We start from the raw sequence: 25,345 nt of genomic DNA, 5'->3' as shown, positions 1-25,345 counted from the left end.
TTATGTTGACTTGCTTCTTCAACATCAATTATGAAGAGATATATATTGATGTATTTAACTGTACTTTATTAATTTTCACTACTGCGAAGTGTTCCATTGTGTGCATGTACTAGAGCCTCTTTATCCATAAGATGGTTCATAGACATCTGAATTTTTAGTATATTGTGAACATTTCCGTATGGAAATGGTACATATATGGAATATTTTCTTTGAGGTATGTACCCACAAGTAGAATTACTGTGTCATAGTATACATGCAAATGAAGTTGGGCAAAGCCAAACTGTTTTCTAAAATGGTGGTTGTAACAATTCAGTCTTTCTCTGGAAAGCAGTTTGCAAGATTTTCCCCTCTCCCCATCTTCACTTAACACTTAATATTTTCAGTCTTATTTGTCGATCTGGTAAGTGTGAACTGGTGTCTCATTATTATTTTAACTTGCATTTCCTTTATTATAAAGGAGTGTGAGCATATTTTCACAAGTTATAGGACCATTTGTGCTTCCTCCTCTGTGAAATATGCATCTGTCTTTTGCTCATGTTCTAACAAGTTGTTTCCCTATTTCTTGTTGATTCCAAGGAGTTCTTTGTATATTCTGTATATTAACTTTTTATACTTTTATGGATTACAAATAGCTATTCTGTGGCTTGGTCTTTCACTCTTTACAGAATCCTTTCATGAACCAGTATTCTCAATTTTAATATGGTCAAACTGATCAATCTTGTACTCTCAGTCACCTTTATAAAGGAATCTCTTCCTACCTCAAGGCTGTAAAACTATTTCCCTACATCATCTTCTAACAGCTTCATCATTTTGTTTTTTAATTTAGGTCTTTAATTCATTTGAACTTTTTTGTTTCCCTTTTGTGAGGCAGGGCTCCAATTTCATTTTTTCCATATGGATAGCCAATTGACCTAGAATCATTTATTGTAAAGCTCACTCTTTCTCCACTGCTCTGCGATACTGATTCAGTCATAAATCAAGTGTCTACATAATTGTGTGTGTGCTTCTGGGTTCTTTAACACAGGCTGAATTGTCATCATCCAAGGAAAAAAAGTAGAACAGTCTAAGTTTGGTGATTTCCCTTAGCACCTCAAGCCTTTGAACACAAGTTCCTAAAACACGAGTTAGTTCATGACAGTTCTCTGCTCACAGGCATTAAAGGATCCCACACTGAAACAATGTAAGGAACTTTAAAGCTCCTTTAGCTAGACAGGGAACCATCTGACCTTCAGATTTACCTTAACCTCAACAATGCCCACCACATAGCAGAGGCTCAGCAAATACTAGTTTCTGTATAGGATTTTACATAGGCTAACTGTTAATATTTTTAAAGAGAACATGATTTGCCTTCTGTGGCATATCCAAAATGTTCTCATATGAACTTACATTTATTTTGTTATGTCAAAATGTCTAAGCTTAACATTTGTCTCAATCATGTAAGATTATAGGGGTTTCACGTCAGTGTTTCTTTGTCTTAAAGTATCTTACTAAACCTGCTTTGAATTGTAACCCTATAAAAATGTAACTGTTGAACAAAATCACGCATTCCATTTCAGTTCGACTCACCTTTGTGCTGTTAGGAAAATATAGACTCCTGGAAAACCAACATGGCAAAACAAAGTAACCAAGGTCTATGTAATCACACATGAATTTTTTTTATTACGTTTTATTCGATGTGCAAGAGCTCCGATTTGGAGGTGATTTCTTCCTTATTCTTTTGTACATTTTGGTGTTACCTCTTTTTTGAGCTGGAATATAAAAGTCTTCTACGGGCAGCTTCAGGGACCAATTAACTCCATTAAATTATATCCAGTTACGTAGTGAACTGAGCCACTGCTGTCTGGGGCTGTCTAGAACTGTGACAATTAGGAGATGGAGCGAGGCGGAGAGAGAGATTGATTTTATATGTCACTGAAGCACACTGCAACAATATGCCTGCGTGACTTTCAAAATGGCCTTAAAATATTCCAAACTCAGGGAGTTTCCTTGCTCCTGAGTGGGAGTTGACAGACTGTCTGGCAGCATTAGAAAGAGGCAGAGCAAAGCTGATGTCTATATTGTGTCCTCTAATAATAACATTCTGCCTCTTTGCGGCATCTCCCCTTGGAAGGATCGTCTATTTGTTGTGGGATGTGCGCGCGCGTGTGTGTGTGTGTGTGTGTGTGTGCGCGCGTGTTTCACAGAGCTCGGCTCCCCTCGTGCAGAGGGCAGGGTTTCACCTCTCACATCTGGGAAACCCGAGCCGAAGGACACTAACCCTCCCAAGGTCACCTAGAAAATTAGTGCCGTGGCCTGGGGGGGAGGGGGCAACAGAGCCCAGGTGTCCGACTCCAGCTTTGGGGTCGGATGCTAAATCATTTTCGAGGTCTTGTTAAAGAAAAAAAAAAAAAAAAAAAAAAAATCCCCGGGCGGGGGTAAAGTGAGAAATTGATCCGATCTCCTCCGCTTTTCCCTGACTTCCCCTCCCCCTTACGAAGATTAAAAACTCAGGAGAGGAACCGAGGTGTCCGCTTTGCAGTTGTCAGGCCGGCGCCCCGAGCCCCCCCCCCACCACCGCCGCCCCCCGGCCCCGCGGCCCGACACAAAGCGGTCGGGGTCCCGGGGGCGGCGGGGTGAGCGGGGGTCGCGGCGGCGTCTCACCTCCCGCGGCCCCGGCCCCGCGGCGCCCAGGCCCCGCCCCGCCCCTCCCCCGCCGGCCCCTCCCCCGCCGGCCGGGCGCACCCACCCCAGATGCCGCCGGGCCCCGGGCGCAGCCGCCGCCGCCGCCGCCGCCGCCGCCGCCGAGCTGCCCACTCGCGCTGAGCGCCCGCGAGCCCCGCGCCCGGAGCCGGAGCCGGAGCCCGAGCCCGAGCCCGAGCCCGAGCCGGAGCCCGAGCCGGAGCCGGAGCCGGGCGGCCCGCGCAGCCTCGCAGCGGTCGGGCTCCGGGAGCGAGTCCCGGGGAGCGCCCTGTCCGGGGTGCCCTCTGCGCCCCGCGGCGCCTTGCCCTCTGCCTGGGAGGAGGAGGAGGAGGAGGAGGAGGAGGAGGAGGAGGAGGAGGAGGAGGAGGAGGAGAAGAAAGAGGAGGAGGAGGAGGACGGCGACGACGTCTGGTCCGGGCTGGGAGGTGGAGCAGCGGCGGCCGCCGCCGCCGGAAAGGGAGAGGCGGGAGGGACGGAGACTTGGAAGCCCGAAGTGCCCGCGACCCTGCACCGCAGGCTCCCGGCAGGCTGCCTTCCAGCTTCATGGGCAAAGTGTGGAAACAGCAGATGTACCCGCAGTACGCCACCTACTACTACCCCCAGTATCTTCACGCGAAGGTAGGGGCGCGGGGCAGGGCGCGGGGGGCGCGCGGGGCAGGGCGCGGGGCAGGGCGCGGGGCAGGGCGCGGGGCAGGGCGCGGGGCAGGGCGCGGGGCAGGGCGCGGGGCAGGGCGCGGGGCAGGGCGCGGGGAGGGAGGGCCGCTAACTATAGCGCCGGCCTGGGCGGCGCGGGGCGGCGGCTGCCGGGAGCGGAGCGCGGGGATCGGGTTACAGCCCCGGGGAGGGGGGGACCAGACAGGAAAGAGCCGCCGGCCCCTTCCTGGCCCGGGAGGCGGCGGGGGGGGGGGGGGGCGGGCCCGAGCGGCGCCCCTGGCCCGGTGCTGGCGGCCGCGCGCGCCCGCCCCCACCCCTCGGCCTCGCCCCCGCCCCGCCCCGGGAGCCCCGGCAGCCCCGGCCCCGGCCTCCCCCGCGGGGGTGCGCAGCTCCGGCCCCCGGGACGCCCGCCCGCGGGGGGGGACCCTCGGGACGCGGTCCTGCCCGCCTCCGGCCCTGCGCGCCCGCCCCTCGCCTTGATCTTTGTGCGTGTGGCACTTCACCTGGTTACTGATTTCTACTTTTACGCTGGTGTTTTGGGTGGAAAAGTGGCCAAAGTTCACTCACCGTTCATTGATGTCCCTCTTAATCTTCCCTGCAGCTTTTGCAGGGGAGGGACAATGGGCAGGATTTCAGTGCCGAGAACGAAGTGACTTTAGAAGAATAGGGCCCTGTGTGTGGAGCGCCGGCCCCTCTCCAGGGGGCTTTCTCCGAAGTGGCCTGGCAAACGCTTAGGTAACGAGGCTGCTGACATGTAGCCGCACAGATCGCGAATGACTAACTAGGGACCCTGCGTACCCTCGTGAGTGGGCCTACGCTATCCTTACTGTAGGATTTGAGGCATCCCAAACTCATTGAAAAGAAGTTATTTATTTATGGGGCATGAAGAGCGAGGCTCCGTCTGGCTGCTTTGGAAGCTTCTTGCACAATTTGAGAGGGTTGGAGTTGGGCGCACCAGCCTTCTTCAGTGATTAGCATCTTGTACCCTACCCCGGGTGCCCTTGTAGGTCACCAAAAATCAAGTACGGATGCGGCGTCTGAACTTTATTTGGTAGGCTGTGATCGTGTCCTCCTTGCTGGCAGAGGACATTCCTGGCCTGGTGCACAGAATCTCTGATTCAATCTTGATAAGCCTCCCTTTCCTACAGTGTGTGTGGTCCATGCTATGTACCTACAACGTAGCTCTGTATTTGCTCACGTAGAAAAGGACACTTGTCAGCACTGAGACCAGAGATTGTCTAGCCATCCGGGGCCTCCTTTTTACTCCCCCCAATTTTCATCTTACTTTGGGTGGCCAGAAAGCAGCAAGATGGTAGGAGCGAGGATACCCGTTATTCATTTCTGTGTGGTCCCCACACATTTGTTTTTAGGGGTGCAGGGTAGGTGCTCATTTTTTTTTTTTTTTTTTTTGCGAGCGACATTGTAAATACAAGTTGTTCAAAGAAATTTTGAGGTATAATCAATGCACTACCTTTTAGATATCATGTATGTTTAATGCACTTGTTTAAATTATGCAGCATTGGGTGCCTAAAGGACATCCTATTCGACACTTAACTGTATGAATAATGAATACATACACTCAGGTGAAGAAGAAAAGGGGCCATGTTTCTACAGGCACATTCACCTTAGTAATTTTTATGTACCATTAGTAAGTTAGAAACCAAGTACATAGCATTTAATATAGCTAATGCAATGCCATTTGGCTCTTTTTGCCCCGTAAATAATTGAAGAGAGAGACAAACGGCAAGAGCCTGCTCCAGTAATTAGGGTCGGAGCCCAGAAAGCTTTAGGGCCCATTTTCTGAAAGTGTGCTTCCTGCATAAAGCATTTAATATTGATTTGTGTTACAGTAAATGACATTCTCAAAACATATCTTGCTGTTTCTACTATGAAATCTGAAATCCTATTACTCTTTGAATTTCTTTGTTTCAGGAGAAAGACACACATACTGACTTGACCTATATAACATGGTATTCGAGTTCGACAATTAAACCTAAATTCCCTATTGTAAAGTATCTTCATTATCTCAGAAAGGAGCATCTCCTAAAATGTAAAGTGACTAGATGCAGATTTTAGGTAAGCACAGTTTGAAACACCTAGCTCTGTTTTTTTCTCCCTGACATATTTTGTTGCTAACAGGCTAGGGTGAGTCATTTAAAAAAAAAAAGGGGGGAGACTTAGTTTGGTTTGTCGTGAGTTTAAAAACAAGTCGTTGCCTAATCTACCTAAAGAGTGAATAGTCAGTCACACTTAGAATCTGTCATCTGTAGTGATGATCCTCGCCTGTGTGCGTATGTCTTTTAACCTTTCTGAAACGTGGGATAGAAAAAAAAAAAAAAAACAACATCAGCCTGTTTAAAGTACAGTGATGTGTTTGCTAGTCAGAGTTGTTTTGAAACTTCTGTTTGGAAGCCATATCAAAAACTGAGGAATGGCATCGTTGTTTACAAAGTGATATCTGACTTAAATTTGCAGTTCAGAGATGGATGTGATGGTTTTGAGTCAAGACAGAATAAATGGATTGGGTTTCCTTTCATCAGAAGGGATACATACCAATGAAAATGGCACTTGAAATGAGTTTTGTTACCATACTCTACAAAATTAACATATGTCAAATAATTCATCTGGAGGTAATCATCCCATCAGAGTCTGTTTTGGCAATTTTATTTAGTACTTTTTCCCCATAAAAACAATGTTAGTTATTTCTACACTTACTAGCAACAACAACAACAAAAATCTGTGGAGCTCTGCTGCAGCTTGTGACCATCTCAGTATGTTTTGTACTTTGACAGGAATAGAAAATCATTAGAAAAATTGTATGGCTCCATTAAATGTAAAGTAAGTCTGAGGATGCTATGGACGGGGGCAGGCCATGGGGGGGAAGTGAAGGAGATTGTGAAATTTTCATAATATCTTAGTGTGGAGTAAGACAGATTGCAAGTAACCCGATTTTACATGCTTGTTGGGTGTTTTTGTGTTTCTCTGTCAGGGTGGTCTTATCACAGCAGGCTCTCTTTATCACCTGACACATTCATTCTAGGAGGTGGTTTGATGTAGCTTCCTAAATATAAGCAGATATTGTTCTAAAGGATTTTCTGAATTATAAATGACCTGTGCTATATTATGAACAATTAAATTTGGTGTCCACTTTCCAGCTACATAGGAAAAAAAATCTAATAATTTAACATATTTTAACCTAAAGATTTGTATGTGCATATTTTCAAACATTGGCAGTATTAATTTCACTTAGTACAAAGGCACCCCTCATGGTCTGTTTATTTCAAAGATACTACAGCATACATGACTGCCAATGCATGTATGCAAATATATATGGGAATTGAAATATTGTCTTTCTTCTGAAGAATACAAGATGTTCTTTACATGCTTAGCTAATATTTTGTAGCAACTAAATGCAATTTGACACACTTGTGGTGTTTGTTCCCAGTTATCAGAAGATATTTCTATAGAACATACCTTATTGAAAGCTTGCTTTAATAATTTTTATGCATCAGCAGCACTGTTGTCTATACTAAAGTAATGTTCTAAAACAAAAGTTTCTCTTAAAGCTGTTTTTAAATAAGTGTTTAAAAGAACATATTTGAACCTAAGTTTCAAAATGTGAAAAAATAAAGAGTGGTATTATTAGGGATTTGTATTAATAAAGACTGCTAGAACAGAGTAGTTTTTCAGAATTTAATTTTTTTAAAGATTTTATTATTCATGAGAGACACAGAAAGAGAGGCAGAGACTTAGGCAGAGGGAGAAATAGGCTCCCTGTGGGAAGCCCACTGCGAGACTCCATCCCAGGACCCTGGGATCATAACCTGACCCAAAGGCAGATGCTCAACTACTGAGCCACCCAGGTGCCCCTGAATTGAATTTTTGTGTGCATTAACACTTTGTTGAATTCCTTAACTTTAAGTAGTAGCCATAAGAATATTTTGTCCATCTGTTTCTGAAAGAATTAGGGGTTTTACATAGAGCTACTGAGTATTTTAAGGTGGTTTAGCCATAGAGAAGCATGATATTAAGACTGAGGGTGCTTTGTGTCCTAACAAGTAGCCACATTAATACAGTGAATGACGTTTGGTTAAATATATCAATACAGCCATGCAATATTTTATATATTTATGAATATGCCCTAGTTCCTTAGGTGAATGGGATAATGTGACTATCTAAAAGTGGTGGTGGAAGACTCAATGTCATGGGATGGTTAAGATGAAGATGCATTATAATGCAATATTGTAGCATTCCCCCCTCAGATAGCTATTTCTTTTGGATTTCCCATAGCATATATTATATTTTTATATGTTGGGAGACAAATCTCAAGCTACTAGAAAGGAAAAGAAAAAGATCTGTGAAGAGAAGTAGGAGAGCTTTCAATGATTTAGTATTAGTATAACTAGATATGCCTTATGTGGTTGGCAATCTTGGTTTTGAATTTAAATTCAAGTATGGACAATTTCCATGTAATACATTTGGAAGAAATTTTTTTTTTAAACTTTACTGATATATTGCTCAGACTTTGTATTTTGCTTAATGGTTTATTGGAACTTCAAAATTACCCCACCTTAATGAGTACTGAAATTTTAAGTTATGGGTCTTAGGTAAAGACAAAAGGGTCTTTCTTCCTTTTCTTTTTTACTAAGTAGAGAGTTTTCAGAAAATAAAATATTTTTCCCCATGTGTGCTTAACCAGTAAAAATCATGTGAGGGACATATTGAATGGAAGGATAAGTGCTTAGTAAAAATCATATTAACACTTAAATATTGTTCATTCTTTATAAGGAAGAGGAATTTTTTGTCTAGTTTTTTTTTTTTTTAAAGATTGTATTTATTTATTCATGAGAGACACAGAGAGAGAGGCAGAGACACAGGCAGAGGGAGAAGCAGGCTCCATGTAGGAAACCTGATATGGGACTCGATCCCAGGACTCCAGGATCATGCCCTGGGCCGAAGACAGGCGCTAAACCGCTGAGCCACCTGGGTGTCCCTGTCTAGTTTGTTTTTTATTGGATGCTCAGTTCATTAAGGCTTACTCTCCCCAAGCTTGGTCTCCTATCCCGCTGTAAGTCTCTCTGCAAGAGTATCAACACCTCTCTAGTTTCTTGCTTGAACCACAGAACAGTAGGTGCTAAATAAATGCTTATTAGTGGCTATTATTATTCAGAATAAGCACATGCAAAATCTTTTTAGATCAGGAAAAAGAATATAGACTAAAATCTACAAATTTAATCAGTCTAATTCTCTATAGAAATGCATAGTTTGATTTATGTTTTGATTTATTTTGTCCGTACCATAACAAGAGCCCTAAGGGGAATCACATATTAATTTGTCAATGCTTAATTCATGGAATAAAAAGTGCCCCTTTCGTACATGCTTCCTTAAAGCATATGGTGCCTGAAAAAAATCTCATAGTATTATACTGGGGGGGGGGGGGGGGGGGTTGATGTTACCTGTGATGAACTGGTGACTCAGCCTGGTCTTTGCTTCCTGTCAGTGGTCCCCACCAACACAATTGAAATGTCTTTCTGCTCAATTTTCAAGAAAATCACCTTTTTTAAAAGTATATTTCAAACTTGATAAAAAACATTTATTCATTTAATGGAGAACAACTAAAATATACATTAGCATTGAGGTGTTCAAAGTTACTTACCTCGCAATTACTGACTGTTGCCTAACCCTAAACATGACATTCAGCCACCTAGCTTGTTATCCCCTTTACTGGGATTAGAGGAATAAGCAGAAGCATATCAAGTTGCTCTTAAGTGGAAGTGCTGGATTCAATGTTACATGGCTTTATTAAAGAAAATCTAGTAATGGTACGTGAGTGATTTAAATGCAATACCATAAAATTTGTTGTAAAATCAAATCATATATTCAAAATTGAACATCAGACTTGGAGATTTTATGTGGAATGATTTTAAATGTTCTACTTTCTCTGTTCTGCTATTTTAGTGGATAAATAGTAAAACCTGATGGAAGTTGTCTATGCCTCAGGAGAGGCAGCACTTGGATGATACAGACTTTTACCAGTGGGACCTTGGCCAGATGATACATGGCAAAATGTCTCCTTAGAATCAGGTGTGTGAAACATACATGCAAATCTGAGCACACACACAAATTTGATAATATAAATATTTCTTTTTTAAAAAAGATTTATTTTAGACAGAGAGAGAGAGAATGAATGAGCACGTGAGCAGGGGGAGGGGCAGAGGGAGAGAGAGAGAGAGAGGGGCAGAGAAACAGACTCCCAGCTGAGTGCAGAGCCCCATGAGGGGCTCCATCCCAGGATTCTCAGATCAGGAGCTGGAGGTGTAACCGACTGAGCCACCCAAGCACCCCTAAACATTTCATAACATGAAGGGAAAGTGTAAAGGAGATGGTGATGGCTAAGCCAAAAATAAACTGAACATGTATTTCGCAGAGCTGAATTCCTTACTTTTTCTTAGTGTATTTTTGTCTCTTTAACATAATTATATGAATATTTTAATTTTTCAAATAGGCACGGGAAAAGAAGTGTGTCAGTGATGGTGAGTGAGAGAGAAGAGAGACAAAAAGGAGGGGGGCAAAAATCAACACTCAGACTTCCTGGGGAGGAAAACATACAGAACTGAACACTGTCTTTCTCCATACATATTCTTTTAGCTAATTCTTAAATGGATGTGTTTGTCATTATAGAGGATGGAGAACAGTTTTCTAGAGGACAAATATGAAAACCTAAATCCTAAAAGAGAGATGAGATGCTAGTACGAACAGTTGACTTGCTTACAACTCTGGTACCATAAACACAATGTCTGGTGGGTGATTTCCAATGTTGGCTGTAACATCTGTATTCTGGGATTAGGTTACGTTTTAAGCTGGTAGCTTGTTGAAAAGTTGCTGAGGTTCGTAAAGGACTGAAATTCTAACTAATCAGCTGTATTTCCCGAGTGATCCCAGAGTATCGTTCTCTGCACCTGTCATTGGAAAAGGTTCGGGAGTGTGTCCTTGCTCTCCAGCATATCACCAGCTACCAGGAGAGACAAAAATAAGTGAGGAAAGATATTTATGAAGTAGTACACCCAGGAAAGCAGCATACCAAGGGTCTGAGTGACAGAGAAATCACTAAGATATACATCTGTGGGTTTAAAAACTCTGCTACGTGTTTTGTGAGAAAACGTCAAGGGCACATAAAGGCCACAAAAAACCTGAGAATTTTTGGAAGAAATTGGGGCTTTAGATTAATTAAAATGTCTCGAATTTATAATCAGCATTGTTTTGTATTTTTTGCCCTTTTTAATTTTCTTAGGAGTATTAGAATTTTATAGGATAACACTTTTTTTGTACTTTAACTCCTTCTCCTCAGATTTTCATATCCCATTACCTTATTTTACATGATTATTTTTCAAGTTTTATGCTTATAAATGTGCTACTAAGCCAACCTATTCAGGTTTTGACAGGCTGAGCATATCATGCTTAAATGATGACATAATGGTTATGCGGAATTGTTACTCTTATTGTTTTAAACCATTTGAAATGATGTTTATTTCTCCTAATTTATTAGGCTTGCTTGCGGCAAAAGGAGAAAATGTCTAGAGTTTTGTTGTGCTGCTAATTACATCATCGTGTGCCTGCAATCTACATGTTGATAATGTATCTAATTCTAGCTGTTATTTCTTCAGAAAATAACAGATATTTTTTATTATTCATGATCTTTCATAGATACAAGTATTTATTCTCTTTATTTGGTCAGCTTCTAGCTTTGATTTTAAAATAAGCTTTCTTCACCTCAGCAAATGAAACTAAGTCAAAACCAGGGAAAGGTTTTGTGTAACAAAGCTAAGTCATTTTGTAGATACCACAAATAATCTTTACCCATCTTATAAGAAAGTACATTGTTTTCTGAGCTCTGCCTGTGTGTGGCCCCATTTTAGGTGATACTAGTTTTTTTTTTTTTTAATCAGTTGATAAATTTACTAATTAAAATGGGCAGCATTGGATGCATACATGATGGAATACTGTGCTCCTAAGTTTCTTGGTGGGTGGAGGGAGATCAAATTTGCCAAAAATGAATTTTAGATTTTAAATTTATATATTTATTATACTTAAGCTCTTCAAATAACATTATGCTATTTCCCCTGTTTAACACTTTTTAAATATGGTTGTTTTGAGAGTTGCAATTGGTAGTATACTTGACTGGAGAACTTCTAAACCCTTCCTTACCTGTAGAGTAACAATAACAGCTTATACATCTTTTTTAAAAGATTTTTAAAAATTTATTTGAGAGAGAGAGAGAGCACACGTGCACATGTACATGCACATGTACATACTGGTGGGGGGTGGTTGGCAAAGGAAGAGGGAAAGGGAGAGGAGCACATTTTACCAGCTGAGCGATCCTGATGTGGGGACTGATCCAGAGACCCTAAGATCATGACCTGAGTTGAAATCAAGAGTTAGTCGCTTAACTGACTGAGCCATCCAGGTGCTCCAACAATTACAGCTTATAAAATAAAGTCTCAGATAAAATACTTGATTGTAAGCAAAAGTAAATTTTATTAGAAATTTGTAATACCGTCAACTTTACCTTTGTCTTCTCAACTACATTTGGATTCATCACTAAACAAGCTTTCGACAAATACAAACATTAATAAAAAAAATTTGCCAGTTTTTATTTTTAGGTCATTAACTGATTGATGTATTCCCAAAACCTTCTTTCCCTTCTACAAAGCAAAACTTTGATTAATTTCATTGTTCAAAGATGGAAGCCTTACAAAAAAAGTTCCTAATCTCACCCTCTTCTTAGGTTTCACTCCACATGATTATTTGCACACTTTCATTTAAACAACACTTAAAGAATTGGCCACCAGAAAATCTTCGATAGAAAAGTTCTGTAGCTGGCAGATGATATTTTTCTCAAGCTCTATATGATTTGTTCAGTGATTGGGTATAACTGAACTTACAAGTGAATCGTTTGCAAGTTTGTTCTGAACAGTTCACTTATCAGTTATTTAGAACCTGAAACTCATCTAATATATTTCATACATAAATTGTTATCTTTAATGATAGGGTCCCCAGCCAACCTTGAAGAGCCTGTAAAAGTAGCCTACTTGATAAGTCACAGGTCGGTGTTCCATACTAATCTCATCATAGACCTGAAGCACTGTGCTGGGCAATATTTGGGTGGAGGGAGGGCATGAGCATTCATAGTTGGAATTCCGGGTTCCAGGAACCCATCTCTGCCCCCTTCAGGGGAGGGGGTAGATTTTCCTAACTCACCTCAGGGGTGATGGGAAGACAGCCTTTCCCTTCAGTAGAGCTTTAAGCTTCTAGGACTGGAGGATTAGGTTTCCAGAAGAGATGAGAGGTGTGGCTTGTGAAGTCCTGGGAGGTGTGGACTCTGGAGCTTCCCACTGCGCTGAGGCCCTCGGAGCCCTCCTTATTCCTCACTCCCTGGGAGACTGACTTCCTACTCACCTGTTTTCCTGTGCTGGCCTCAGAGAGAATCTCTTGCTTCTCCCCCCCCTCCCCCCACTGCTAAAAATCGCAGTCCATTAAAAAAAAAAAATGCAGTCCGAAGCTTTCTAGTAGTGCTTTTCGTCCTTTGCTCATCACTGGCTCGATTATTACAGCCTTTCAGCTTTCCTTGCTCTCCTTGAGCATCATATCAAGCAGACAGCTTCTGAGTCTGGAAACAAGAATGAAAGAAAATGAAAGAACAAACCGTCCAGTTCCAGTGCTTCTCTTATTTTCGTCTAGTCCTGGTCCAACAATGGCTCATAACTCATAGGGGAACTCCAAACCTTGGGAAACTGCTGATGGCACATTCCCCTTCACCTCAGATTTTTCCCAAGATGGCCTGTGGAGCCCACGTTAAGAACCCTACCCTGGGAGGAAGTCAAAGAGGAACCAATCAGTGCTTAAGAGGAGGATTCAGACCATGGACCCCTTGCTGTTTTGTTTCTGGATTGTGGCTTGGCTCTGGGGTAAAGAGAGACCCAAGACCCAAGGGCCTGCAAAATGAAAATGGGTGAGGATAAAGTATATGAATTTGGGCAATCTCCGTGCACATTTCCACTCTCTCTTCTCCTTTTCCCCTGCTCACTCCTTCTTTTCCCTTCTCCCCCGCACCTACCCCAACTTTTCTCCCTGCACTGGAAGTCACTCTGGACTTAACTTCTGACCAGCCACAGGTGTATGTGCTGCACTACTGGTCCATCTACCAGGGTGATTGTTGCATACAAGCGGTTCCCACTGCAGTTGGCCCCAGTCAGGGACCGAGTGTGTCTGACTTAATTTAGATTAAAAAAAAAAAAAATTTTTTTTTACTACCTCTTAATGCTACAGATTATGATTAAGAATTTGCTAACTACAATTGCCTCTTTGAATCAGATTTTCTTTCCTATTTTTTATCCTATTTTATATGGAAATTTAAAATAAAATTTTATTTGGCAATGTATAAATGTAGTTATAGAAGTACAGACATGATGTAATACTTTGAACAAAAGAGAACATAATTAGCATAATAGAAAGTATTTTGATGACAAATGTGTACTCCTAATGCGATTAGAATTTAAATTTGAGGTAGTGAAATGGTAAGCCGTTTACATTTTTCTTCACCCAGACTAGCATTTAAAATCACATATAACCATCTCTTTCTTCTTCTTGAATATTTCACAAAATGATTATCTAAAAATAATCACAAGAGTATTGTGTGTTTTTTAATTTGCTAAAGGCTAAAAAAATGCTATGTTTCTTCTTTGGTTATAGTTTCTCAGATTTTCATTTTAATGGAAATCTTAAATGTTGATTTTGATGGCTTTCTTAAAGACTAGATTATCTCTTAATACATAAATAGGATTTAAAATGACAGTGGGTGATCTGTGGTGTTCTTGTCTACCCCTCTGTCTGTGTCACAAAATTCAAATTCATGTTTCAGCAGTACAGGATGTTCTTCAGTGCACATCCTTTGAGCCTTCAAAATTTGATTTGACTGTGTGGTCTGACGATAGCGTGTTCAGATAAGTACATTGTGATAGTAATCTGTGTGTCTGGGCCCTAATGAACATCTGCTTGCTAGGGCGCCACATGGCAGCACCTTTCTTTGTTTTTCTTCTTTTGCCTTTTTGATTTGAATCTTGTTAAACCCTGAAATTGGGGCTGGTTTTCAATATGCAAATGTTCCTATCTCCCTCTTTTTTTGGGGAAAAAAGCCAGATATTTTAAATATGAATGCATTGGGAATTTAAAAGGAGTCTGCAGAAAACGCACAGCTATAATTCTACTATTGACAGCTCAGACATATTGTACCAAAATCATCTCGTTAAGATCCCATAGTTGGAACTACCTGGCAAATTTAATTAAATTCAACAAACACTGAGCAGGCATTGTATCAGGCCCTGGAAGGTGCAAATATGTAAATAAGACATGATTTGTGCCATCGTGGAGCACAATGGGATAATTCTGTTTACTTGCATGTTTATTTAAATTTTTTATTGAGGTAGAACATACGTATAGTACACAAATTTTAAATACAGAGATTAAGGTACGCATACTCATGTGATGGCCCCCCGGGTCACTATGTACATTCCAGCACCTGGAAAGCACACTCATGGCCCTTCCCAGTTTGCACTCCCCAAAGATAACCACTAGTCTCACATCTGTCTTTTTTTTTTTTTTTTTTTTTTTAAGATTTTATTTATTCAGGAGAGACAGAGGCAGAGACACAGGCAGAGGAAGAAGCAGGCTCCCTGTGGGGAGCCTCATGCTGGACTTGATCCCAGGACCCCAGGATCATGACCTGAGCCAAAGGCAGATGCCCAACCACTGAGCCAGCCAGGCGTCCCACATCTGTCTTTTTGTGTTTGGTGTGCACAGTATCAAGATTTGTTTTTTAGCCCCTCCCCCCCATATGAATATCTAGTTGATTCAGCACCATTTATTGTGAACATATTTTCATTTTCCCCTTTGAATTTCAGTGTGGCCTTTATTGTAAATCAGGTGACCACATTTATATATACCTTTTTCCGAAACTTTCTGTGTGATTCCATGTGTATCCTTGTGTTCATACTACAGAGTCATAAGTTACTATAGCAGTATATTAAGTGTGTGTTTTTCCAAGTGGTCTCAACTATTCTAGACCTTTTGTATTTCTTTATAAATTTTAGAATCAGCTTGTCAATTTCCATAAAAAAGAAATACAAGATTTTTATTGGAATGGACATTAAATCGATATATCAATTTTGGGGAGAATTTGATATTTTCCAAACTGTAAATGTAGCTCTTCTTATTTATTGATGAACTTATGACTTAGAAGTAACTAATAATAGAACACAATGGAAAATATTAATGTTTCAAAGGCTTGTTTCTTAAATACAGCCAATGATTTTTTTCAAGATCTGTAGTGTGATAGCTGGTATAGACCCTGTTACGACAATAATTTTTTTGAAGAGGGAGAGAGAAATATTTATTATCAGGGATCCAAATTAATTTTGAAAAGCAGCCGACTAAAACACACTGTTTAAGAACAAATGACATTCTTTTTGATTTTTCTTGAATGCATTTCAAAGTATCACTCTATTTCCCCTTAATACTTTTTATTCTCCTCTCTGAGACTTTATTTGATGTGACATCCCATCATCCTGTCTTATAAATTTATAAGCATAATGAGAAATTGAAAATTAGTTTTGTTTGGAGAAATTTCTGACACCGTTTGTGATTTTTCAAAATGCTCTGGAGATTGCAAACAGAGATTGGGAAGTGCTGCTTAGGTATGAACTTCTAAGCAGCAGAACATGCTGTTCTACGGGCGCTGGCTCCTTCAGACTTTTTCTTAGATGTTTTAAAGATCTTATACACATATTTTTTTCATGCTTTATAGTTAAGGTTTTTAAGCTTTGATTATGACTGTATTCATCCAGCCAGAAACAACTACATAGAACTTTCAGAGCTTATTAGTTCTGGCTAGGTTAGCTTAGTTTGAGCAGGAGGTTGAATAGACAACTTCCGAAGTTCCTTTCAACTCTAAATTTTATGATTCTGGGAATTTGTAATATCCAGGGATCGCAGAATGTTAGTAGACCTGGGAGGAACTTTTAAGATAATGTGGTCCAAGCCACTCATTGTGCCTGTGAGGAAAGCTGCCCAAAGAGGAGAGACAGAAGATGCGCTGGCTTGGAGGGACGGCGTGGGAGGGAGAGGCTCGGGCCTGATCTCACGTGGACACTGAGGTCAGTGCTGCGGCCTGCAGAGGAGGAACAGACAAGAGGGGCCACACACAGTTCTAGCAGTCATTCCAGGACACTTATCACAGAGGTCGACGGGTGTGAATGGGCCAGTGTCACCAGCTGGTATCAGATCAGAAACCAGTAGTGGTCACTGTGTCTGAGGTCACCCCCCCGCCCCCCATAGGCAGGGCCGGCTAGACTCCCTTCCACCATCCTGGTTGCTTCTCCTGGTTGGCCGAGACAGCATCCGGAGCTGATTCGGCTTTGTTCTCATGTTTCTAACCTTGCAAATGAGCTGGGAAGCCCTTAAATCGGGCTCTGCTCATCCTCCATGGCTTTTGGCCTGTACGTGGGCTTGTTCGGCTTCTGGATTCTTCCATTACCATGTTCCTGAGGGTCTTTGTTTATGTGTCCTTGGGTCTGGAACCAAAACCTTCTCACTTTTTTAACACGCCTGGAGGTTTCTCATACTAGCAGGATGAGAGGCCAAACTTCTTCATTCTTGCTAACCTTTTTCTGTCCTGCCATCACTACCTGCCATAATGTGGTTGGTCACCACGGAAAAAAACGCAGAGGGACTGATTAAACACCTTCTTTGTTTGTTGAAGCCAACCACTCTGTTGGGAACCACCTTCTTCCTAATGCCAAGCACATCACACTAGTCTCTGGCATCTCTTATTTTTTTTCATGAGATACTTGAACATAGTTGGAAGACTTCAGCACTCATCATATGATCAGGCTTTAGGAACTCTGTTTTAGTCAATTATGTGGGGAACTTTAGAAAAACAAAATGCACAGTAGGTGGCATCAACAAGCCCATTATACCCCTTGGACACAGCTTTTCCCTCATGCTGTTTTATCATATACTCATTAGGTACACTAGCTGAAAATATCGTACCTGGCTTTATGCCATGCATTAGGGAAATCAAATACAGGAGAAATTAGGATATATTAAACAAATAAGAGAGAATTATTTTTTCCACGCTTTACAAAAGATTCACCATTAAAAATGTATCCTTCGTTCATTTACGTACTTCAAGGGTTATTGTAGATCACTAAGTCTTTGACACAAAGTATAATTTAAAGCCATCAGGAATGGTGGCCTATAAAGATTAACTAGATATTAAGAAAAATACTTTATGAAATAATTTAAGTCATTTGGAAGGGTTGAAGATATTTTGTTGTATTTGATTTACACCCAACATCTTAGGAATTTATGGTTGAGTGAAGCAAGGTACAATCACAGCTACTTTTATTTTCGCACTGTCTCAAGAATCCTCTGCACTGATTGGTTTAAACCTTTTTGTTTTTCTTCCTGTAAGTGGACATAACCATAACTGGTAAATTCTGGAAACCACGGGATGCACAAAAGGAAATGGCAGAAAGGGCTGAGAGCAATGTATTATCTGTAAGAAAACGGAGATGTTTGTGGATCTTTGTTAGTTGACAGATGTCCCAGTCAGGGAGGTTTCCAGGGCAGTGGTATGTTTAAAGGTTGGGGAGAGATAAGCCTTTTTAGACATTTTAGGTATTTTGTTTTTGTTTTTACAGAGCAGTTGACTCCTTGGGCTAGGAAGTTCTCTCAGATCTTCAGAGCAAATTAAAAACATGTTGATACAGCACATTTTGCTGGTAATAATGTTTGTGCATTAATTGCTCTGAATATCTACCCAAATACAGAAGTAGCCTGTATTTGGATTTCCTTTACATATTTAATAGTCAGCCATGGAAGATGGATGGGCATGCTTGACACTTCAGAAGTCCTGGGCATTATCTAAGTTAGAACATACATGTTCAATGAGAGTGACTTAGAGTCTGAAGAAAGTTAGAGTACCAATAAGCATATGAGTAATTATTATCCATCAGTATACAGGGAGTTCCCTGCCTTGTCCAAGTTTAATTCCTAAACTAAAAATTTCTGCTTTGAGTAGTTTTTATCTAACTTCCTCAAAATACGATGAAGCTTTCAAGCAGTTTTTTTTAACTCACATTGTTAAGAATATACAGGCAAATTGAGGCAGACATACCAAATTCTGTGTTGGTTATGTACTCACTCTTATGTACTCAGTCTTAGCCAGCTTATAAAATCTCTTTTTTAGGATATTTGAAATGAGATGTGAGAGTTTACTAATTCAGTTTTTCCTCTTCTTATTATATTTTAACTCGTACCAAGTAGAATTTCATTTAGACTATACTGTATAATAAATTTACATTATAATGTATTTTACATGTTGGGGAAAAGACTGAGAAAGACGATATCAGGGAAGAAAAAGTATAGCATAAAATTATATATATTTTTAAGTATGTATGTATACATGTATGCATATTTAGTAACAGTTTAAAATAATATTTTGTTAACAGTAATTTGTATACCTGTGGTCTTTTTTATAAGAATGTAAGATTCTGGGATGCCTGGATGGGTCAGCGGTTGAGCATCTGCCTTCGGCTCAGGTCATGATCCCAGGGTCTTGGGATCAAGTCCTGTATCAGGCTCCCCACAGGGAGCTTGCGCTTCCCTCTGTTCAGGTCTCTGCCTCTATCTCTGTGTCTCTATTTATAAATAAATAAAATCTTAAAAAAAGAAGTAAGATTCTAAGACAAATATATCTTGTTCATATTTGTGCCTATTAAATGCTTTCATGTTCATGTCTCTGCCTCTATCTCTGTGTCTCTATTTATAAATAAATAAAACCTTAAAAAAAGAAGTAAGATTCTAAGACAAATATATCTTGTTCATATTTGTGCCTATTAAATGCTTTGCACATAGTACTTAATAAATGTTGATTAAATTGAATCCATAGCTTTTGTTTACTAACATGATAAAGAGAAATATGAAGCACAGAAATAATTCTTTTAGGATGAAATGTTTCTGCTTAAAATACATACATGATCAGGCTAAAAATGGGCTGTTAGTCTAAATTATCTAAATAATTTTCTGAATCTCTAGCTTTTCTGCTGGACTCTGTGTTCATGCCTAGATCCCATCACTACTATCAAGCTAGTTTGTCATTGTCATATAAGCACCTCATGAAGTACAGAAACAAAATATTCAATGACTCCTTTAAGTTAAATACAGTAAATATGGGCAGCCCGGGTGGCTCAGCGGTTTAGCGCCACCTTCAGCCCAGGGTGTGATCCTGGAGACCCGGCATCGAGTCCCACGTCAGGCTCCCTGCATGGAGCCTCCTTCTCCCTCTGCCTTGTGTCTCTGCCTCTCTTTCTCTGTGTGTGTGAGTGTGTTTCTCTCATGAATAAATAAATAAAATCTTTAAAAAAATAAATACAGTAAATATCATGAGTATAGACATGGGAAGCCCATTAAAATACAATCGCTCCTTGATCAGTGTAATTTTTAAAATAACATATGGTTGGGGCATTAATAGTGAAAAGCACTTAAAAAGGGCTACATTTCTAAGAAATATATTTTCTTAGGATTAGCTAGAGGTCTCTAAGGGGCTAGAACTGTGTGTGGAAGGATGTGTGATTCTGTTTGTCACAGGAAACATAAACTTGGTATTTAAGGGATGTTTGATAAACAAGAATACTTACAAATGTGTTGGCAGAAATTAGGGAAACCAGAAAGACATAATGACATATTCTGAGGCCAGTGAAAGATGGGCACCTACCTCTGTGGAGCAGGGTCTGAAGGGCTAGGTTGGGAGCTGTTACTGGGCCTTAGAGCAGTAGGCCTGTGAAGAGGGCTGCCAGAGAGGAGCCGTGACCTTCAGCGGAGGACCAGGGCCAACCCATGTTAGGCCGATATGCCTCACGGTCTTCCCACAGTGGGTCCTCCTTCTGGTGCCTTCTTTTGGAACCAGTAGGAACCTGGAGGGAGGAGGATTCCTTTGATACAGGGCCTTGGAGGGTCAGCCTCCCAGGGCATTGAATAGGGTGGAAAGACAGGATGGTTTGGAGTTCCTTAAATAGGTGTTGGATAAATGAATGGCTGCTTACTACTTTTCTTAATGGATAGTTTTGTTTCTTTTTTTTTTTAAGATTTATTTGTTTGTTTTTAGAGAGTGTGTGTGTGAGTGTGAGAGCAGAGGGGAAGGGCAGAGGGAGAGGGAAAGGGAGAGGATCTCTTAAGCAGACTTCCTGCTGAGCACGGAGCCCTAAGCGCTTGATCTCAGGACCCTGAGACCATGACCTGAGCCCAGATGGAGGGTCAGTTGTGGCACTGACTGAGCCACCCAGGCGCTCCAGTTTTGTGTCTTTTAATAACAGTGCTACTTACTGCCTTCTTAAAAATCTGCATTATTACTCAAATAAGATAAGCATGACTCAGTAGAGTGCCTACTATGTGGAAAGCATTTTGCCAGGCCTGCTGCTATTGATAGTGGATAACTTTCTAAGATATTAGCTCCTAGTACAGTTGTCCCTTGCTTTTTTTTTAATTTTTATTATTTATTTATTTATTTATTTATTTATTTATTTATTTATTTATTTATGATAGTCATACAGAGAGAGAGAGAGGCAGAGACACAGGCAGAGGGAGAAGCACGCTCCATGCACCGGGAGCCCGATGTGGGATTCGATCCTGGGTCTCCAGGATCGCGCCCTGGGCCAAAGGCAGGTGCCAAACCGCTGCGCCACCCAGGGATCCCTTTCCCTTGCTTTAACATAATAGATCGATGCTGAAAGCAGTGAAACAAATGTTGATATTCAACAGTTTGAAGGGGCATTATAAAGCAATCCAGACTACCTCATTTCGAGTACATTTGGGAAGCTTGGTTTTTAGAGCAATCCTATAGAGTGCATCACTGTCCAGCACAACTTTCAGTGATAGAAATATTTAGTATCTACACTGTGATACACTGGCTACTGGCCCCATAGGGGACTATCAGGCACTTGAAATTTGACTAGTGCCATGGAGGAACTGAATTTAACATTTTTTAGCTACATGTGGCTAGTGGCTCTCACATTGGACACCATGCTTGTAGCAAATTGTTAAATAAACATGCACTACCCAATATAATTCTTGTATGAAATCTATTTTGAAGAAGTTGGATATAGCATTTTCAGATTTTCAGATTACCAAGCCTCCAAATATAGGAACCTTATAAATACTGGTCACCGGAATGTAAAGGGAAGAAATTGGAAGCAACCAAGGTAGAGCAGGTCCTAAAGCTTTGGATAATAAAAGCAAAGCAAAAAATACAAGAATTCTTTATGTTATATAGTATATGCTTTACAAATGCAGGATGTATTTATTTAGACTGATTTCTGTTTTAAAATGACCAGTGTTTCCAGGTTTCTTATCTTTAAGATGTCTACTTCAATTAAAGAAACAATACTTTTATTTCTATGATGTAGTTATTCTAGATATTTGATCTGTAATTACCATATTAGTTGCTTCCATGTGAAGGGAATTGGTTACAAAGAAGATATTCAATGAATGAAAATAGGGAATTAATATGTACACAGCTAGAAGAACATCTGACTGATAATATATTAAAGCATATGTATCTTCAAGATTTGGTTGTGTAAGTAGCTTCATTCTTTTTTTTTATTTTGTTGTGTATGTGTATGTATTGTGTGTGTATGTGTATTCAGCTTTATGATAAAATGTCTGAATCTGATGTGAGAGTTGTCTTGGAGTTTATCTGAAAAAAGAATCACTTGGAGCTCTAAATTATTTCATAAGAAAAAGCAGATTATCACGTTATAATATAACATATTACCTGTAATTATAGCTGAAGATACTTCTCAGGGCATTAAGTTCGTGGATATTTGTTTTCTTATTATTCTCATTCTGCACAAGCCTACCTTTTGCCTACCTTTTTCCACATTATACTTCATTCGACCTGTCTTTATTAAGACATAAGGATTATATGTGAGACTGTACCTTTTAAAAGGAACAAATTCTAAGTTCAATGTGACAAATTTTGAAAATGGCTCTTGCTGTACATACTCAAGAATGTTTTTGTTTTGTTTATTGTGGTGACATACCCACAACATGACAATTACTATTTTAACTAATTAAGTGTACAGTTCCATGGCATTAGATACATTCACCTTGTTGTACAACCATCAGCACTCAAGAACATTTTTTTAATCCTTTGTATTGGGAGGTGATGTTTCCAGTTTCATGGAGATTTGTGTCTTTTCCAGAAAGCAACAACAAAGTCACCCACAAATTCCCCTTCATGTCTGTAAAGGAACATCTGCTAAAATCTTATCTAATGGCATTTTAGAGTGGTATTAAATTAGCAAAGCTCTTGTAGGCTTGTTTGTTCACACACAAAAAGAACTTGTTGAAGTAATTTTTAAAATGAAAATGTTACTTTAAATAGGAAGAAACAGTTATTTTGCTCCTTTCCATATCATTATTGAAGGAATTTTGTCAGAAGCCCAACTAACATACTCTGGAACAGTGACACAGTGTCCTAGAGAAAGGTTAGGATTGTCATGTTTGAGGTGTACCACATTTTGTGACTCTCGTTCCTTTATTTCTTAAATTTGTAGAATAATATTCAGACTTAAGCTTCCTTTCTTCTGTTCATTTAATTGATTTTGTGAGATGATACTAATGCAGCAATGACATTTTAGCTGTTTTTTATGTGTGAGAAAACACATAACTAACTTACAACATTCTGTGAAAATATGAAAGTTAAAACCAACCTTTCTTCCACAACAGGGTTCATCCTACTTTCCTGTTGGCATAGTAACCAGGTAAACACTCATAAAACTAAATGGGCATCAAAGTTTCCCATATAATTTGTGCTGAAAATTCTTCATAGGACCTTTAAAAAATATGTTAGCCGGGCAGGGAAAGGAAAGGTTCAAGTAAGTAGTGCAAGAGAGGGAGGTAAACTTTATTTGAATACGGAAAGAGAGTTGAAGAAGTAGAAATCTGTGTTGCTGAGAAAAGAGTTTTCAGAGCAGACTGTTCTGGTATTTTATACCAATTATGTGCAGCTATTGCTTTGAATAAATTTTGCTGCCCTGCTGAGATTTCCTTTTTACAAATCCTGGAGCAATTATAAGATGGAAGTCTGGAATGTATAAACAATGTCCTTTGAACAGTAAATGAGCCTCATTCTTATAAAACGAAAGGGTAGGAATGTACTACCTTTTATCCTATGGTTCTCTGCCTTTTTTTTCTTCCTTAATCATTGCACTAGTGGTTAGAAACTAGTGACTACTTCAGGAGTGTACAAAACCATGAATTTTTGCCTAGAAATACTTTTAAAGTATAATTTCCATCAAATTAAAATTTCTCTGTTGCTGTAACATAATAAGGGGGATACTTAGTACCTGCTCAATATAGCTACTGATTATATATTTCCATTATACTCTGTTGTATAACTAACCTTAACATAACTGTACATCGGTTCATAATAGATTACCTTTTTCTATAGACATGGAAACAAAACACTGCACCAAGTCAAGGTTCATGGGGAAAAGAAATGACACCCTTAGAGCATAACATTAGTCTGAGTTTCCAAATGTCAGCTTGTTTTATGTGACAAAGCAATCTGCACTAATCATGGCAAACAATATATAAAATCCTAAGGAGAAGTCAACTGTCACTTGGAGTTAACTGTAAAAAGCCTGAACTCCATTACTTTGCTGAGCTTACAGGCCTTATACAATGTTTACAATAAGGTTTGGAGAGTTGCCTAGCGTTGGAATATATGCAATTAAACAACACTGTTCAACGGCCCTTTTATGTCAGTCCTGCTAAAAGACCGCCATTATACTCACATGATAGTCCTTCTTGGAACTCGTAACCTAAACAGGAATGGGGAACATTCATTTGTAATTCTATCTAAGTGCATGTGGGGTTTTATTTTATTTTGTTCACACAAACCCCCATGGAAACTAAAGATAGCAATAATAAAGGGATCACTGAATGAGAATTATTTCTTTGACTGTCAAAGAATTTAATACTTTTATTTTGTTTGCAACTGAGCCTAAACATTCAGCTCCTTGGACTTTTATGTAAGCTTATATAAACAGGGAAGATTGTGTTTAAATTTATTACAAAGTGAATTTTATTTGTTTGGAAATAACTTTACACTAGAAATTAGTACAAAATACACTTCCTGGTTCCTTCTTTCAGACATTTACTAAAAATAGCAAAAGCAAAGAAGCAACGAAGTATCATAGATTAAAATGAAACCAAACACAAAGTGTTAAATCCACATCGTGTTTATTAAAGTTCGATTAAGCTGATTTAATAGTTATAGATAATACCTGCAGGGTTGATTCTTAGCATTGACGGCAACAAGAGGCACAACTGGAGCAATATTTTTGAAAGGAGAAATATTTAAGAGATTTATAGTTCTGTGCTTTTATAATATAGCTATATATATTTAATGCACATACTGGGTTTTCTCTGTAATATTTTTTCCTGCCATTTTCCCAGGGATGTTTGGCTTTATAATGATGAAAATTAGTTTACATCTACATGAAAATAAAGCATATCCAGATCACATAACTTACCGAGAGGAAGGTTTGAATTCAGTTTAGGTCAGTGGTTCTAGCTGATTTGCCTCCTTTCTCTAATGTGTTGTCTAAAATTTGAGAATTTGTCAAGCACAATCCTAGAAGGCTTAAACCGCTTGACAGAAAGTTGACCTATTATATGGCCAAAAATTTTTTTTCAGAAAAAGAGTATCAACCTAATCTATAAAAGTTTTGTTGCATCATGATATGTGAATGGCCGAACGTTAGAGCACCTCAGAAAATTAAAAGGTTATCTGAAGTATGATTTTCCAATAAAAAATTAAATGGTTGCCTCCTCTGTTAAGAGGCTAGGGTTACCTAGCCTAAATCTAAATGGAGTTTGGAGCCCTCAATAC

The 25,345-nt window shown here is 39.9% G+C and overlaps 1 protein-coding gene across 5 annotated transcripts in view; it reads left to right on the top strand.

The window, feature by feature from the left end:
- Positions 1-3,058: 3,058 nt before the first annotated feature.
- Positions 3,059-25,345, top strand: part of RBMS1 (RNA binding motif single stranded interacting protein 1) — a 213,976-nt gene continuing 191,689 nt past the window's right edge. For 2 of the 5 annotated variants that reach the window (XM_038584638.1, XM_038584637.1), the window contains exon 1: positions 3,059-3,297. In XM_038584638.1, coding sequence (XP_038440566.1) covers positions 3,223-3,297 — 75 coding nt within the window. In that variant the 5' untranslated portion in view covers positions 3,059-3,222. The remainder of the gene's footprint in view (positions 3,298-25,345) is intronic. The other 3 variants (XM_038584640.1, XM_038584642.1, XM_038584643.1) reach the window with 3 other exon arrangements.

This window comes from Canis lupus, chromosome 36, assembly GCF_011100685.1.
Source record: "Canis lupus familiaris isolate Mischka breed German Shepherd chromosome 36, alternate assembly UU_Cfam_GSD_1.0, whole genome shotgun sequence".
NCBI classification, from domain to species: Eukaryota; Metazoa; Chordata; class Mammalia; order Carnivora; family Canidae; genus Canis; species Canis lupus.
The sequence above is the reverse complement of the archived record's forward strand: the minus strand, read 5'-3'. Positions and strand labels throughout refer to the sequence as shown.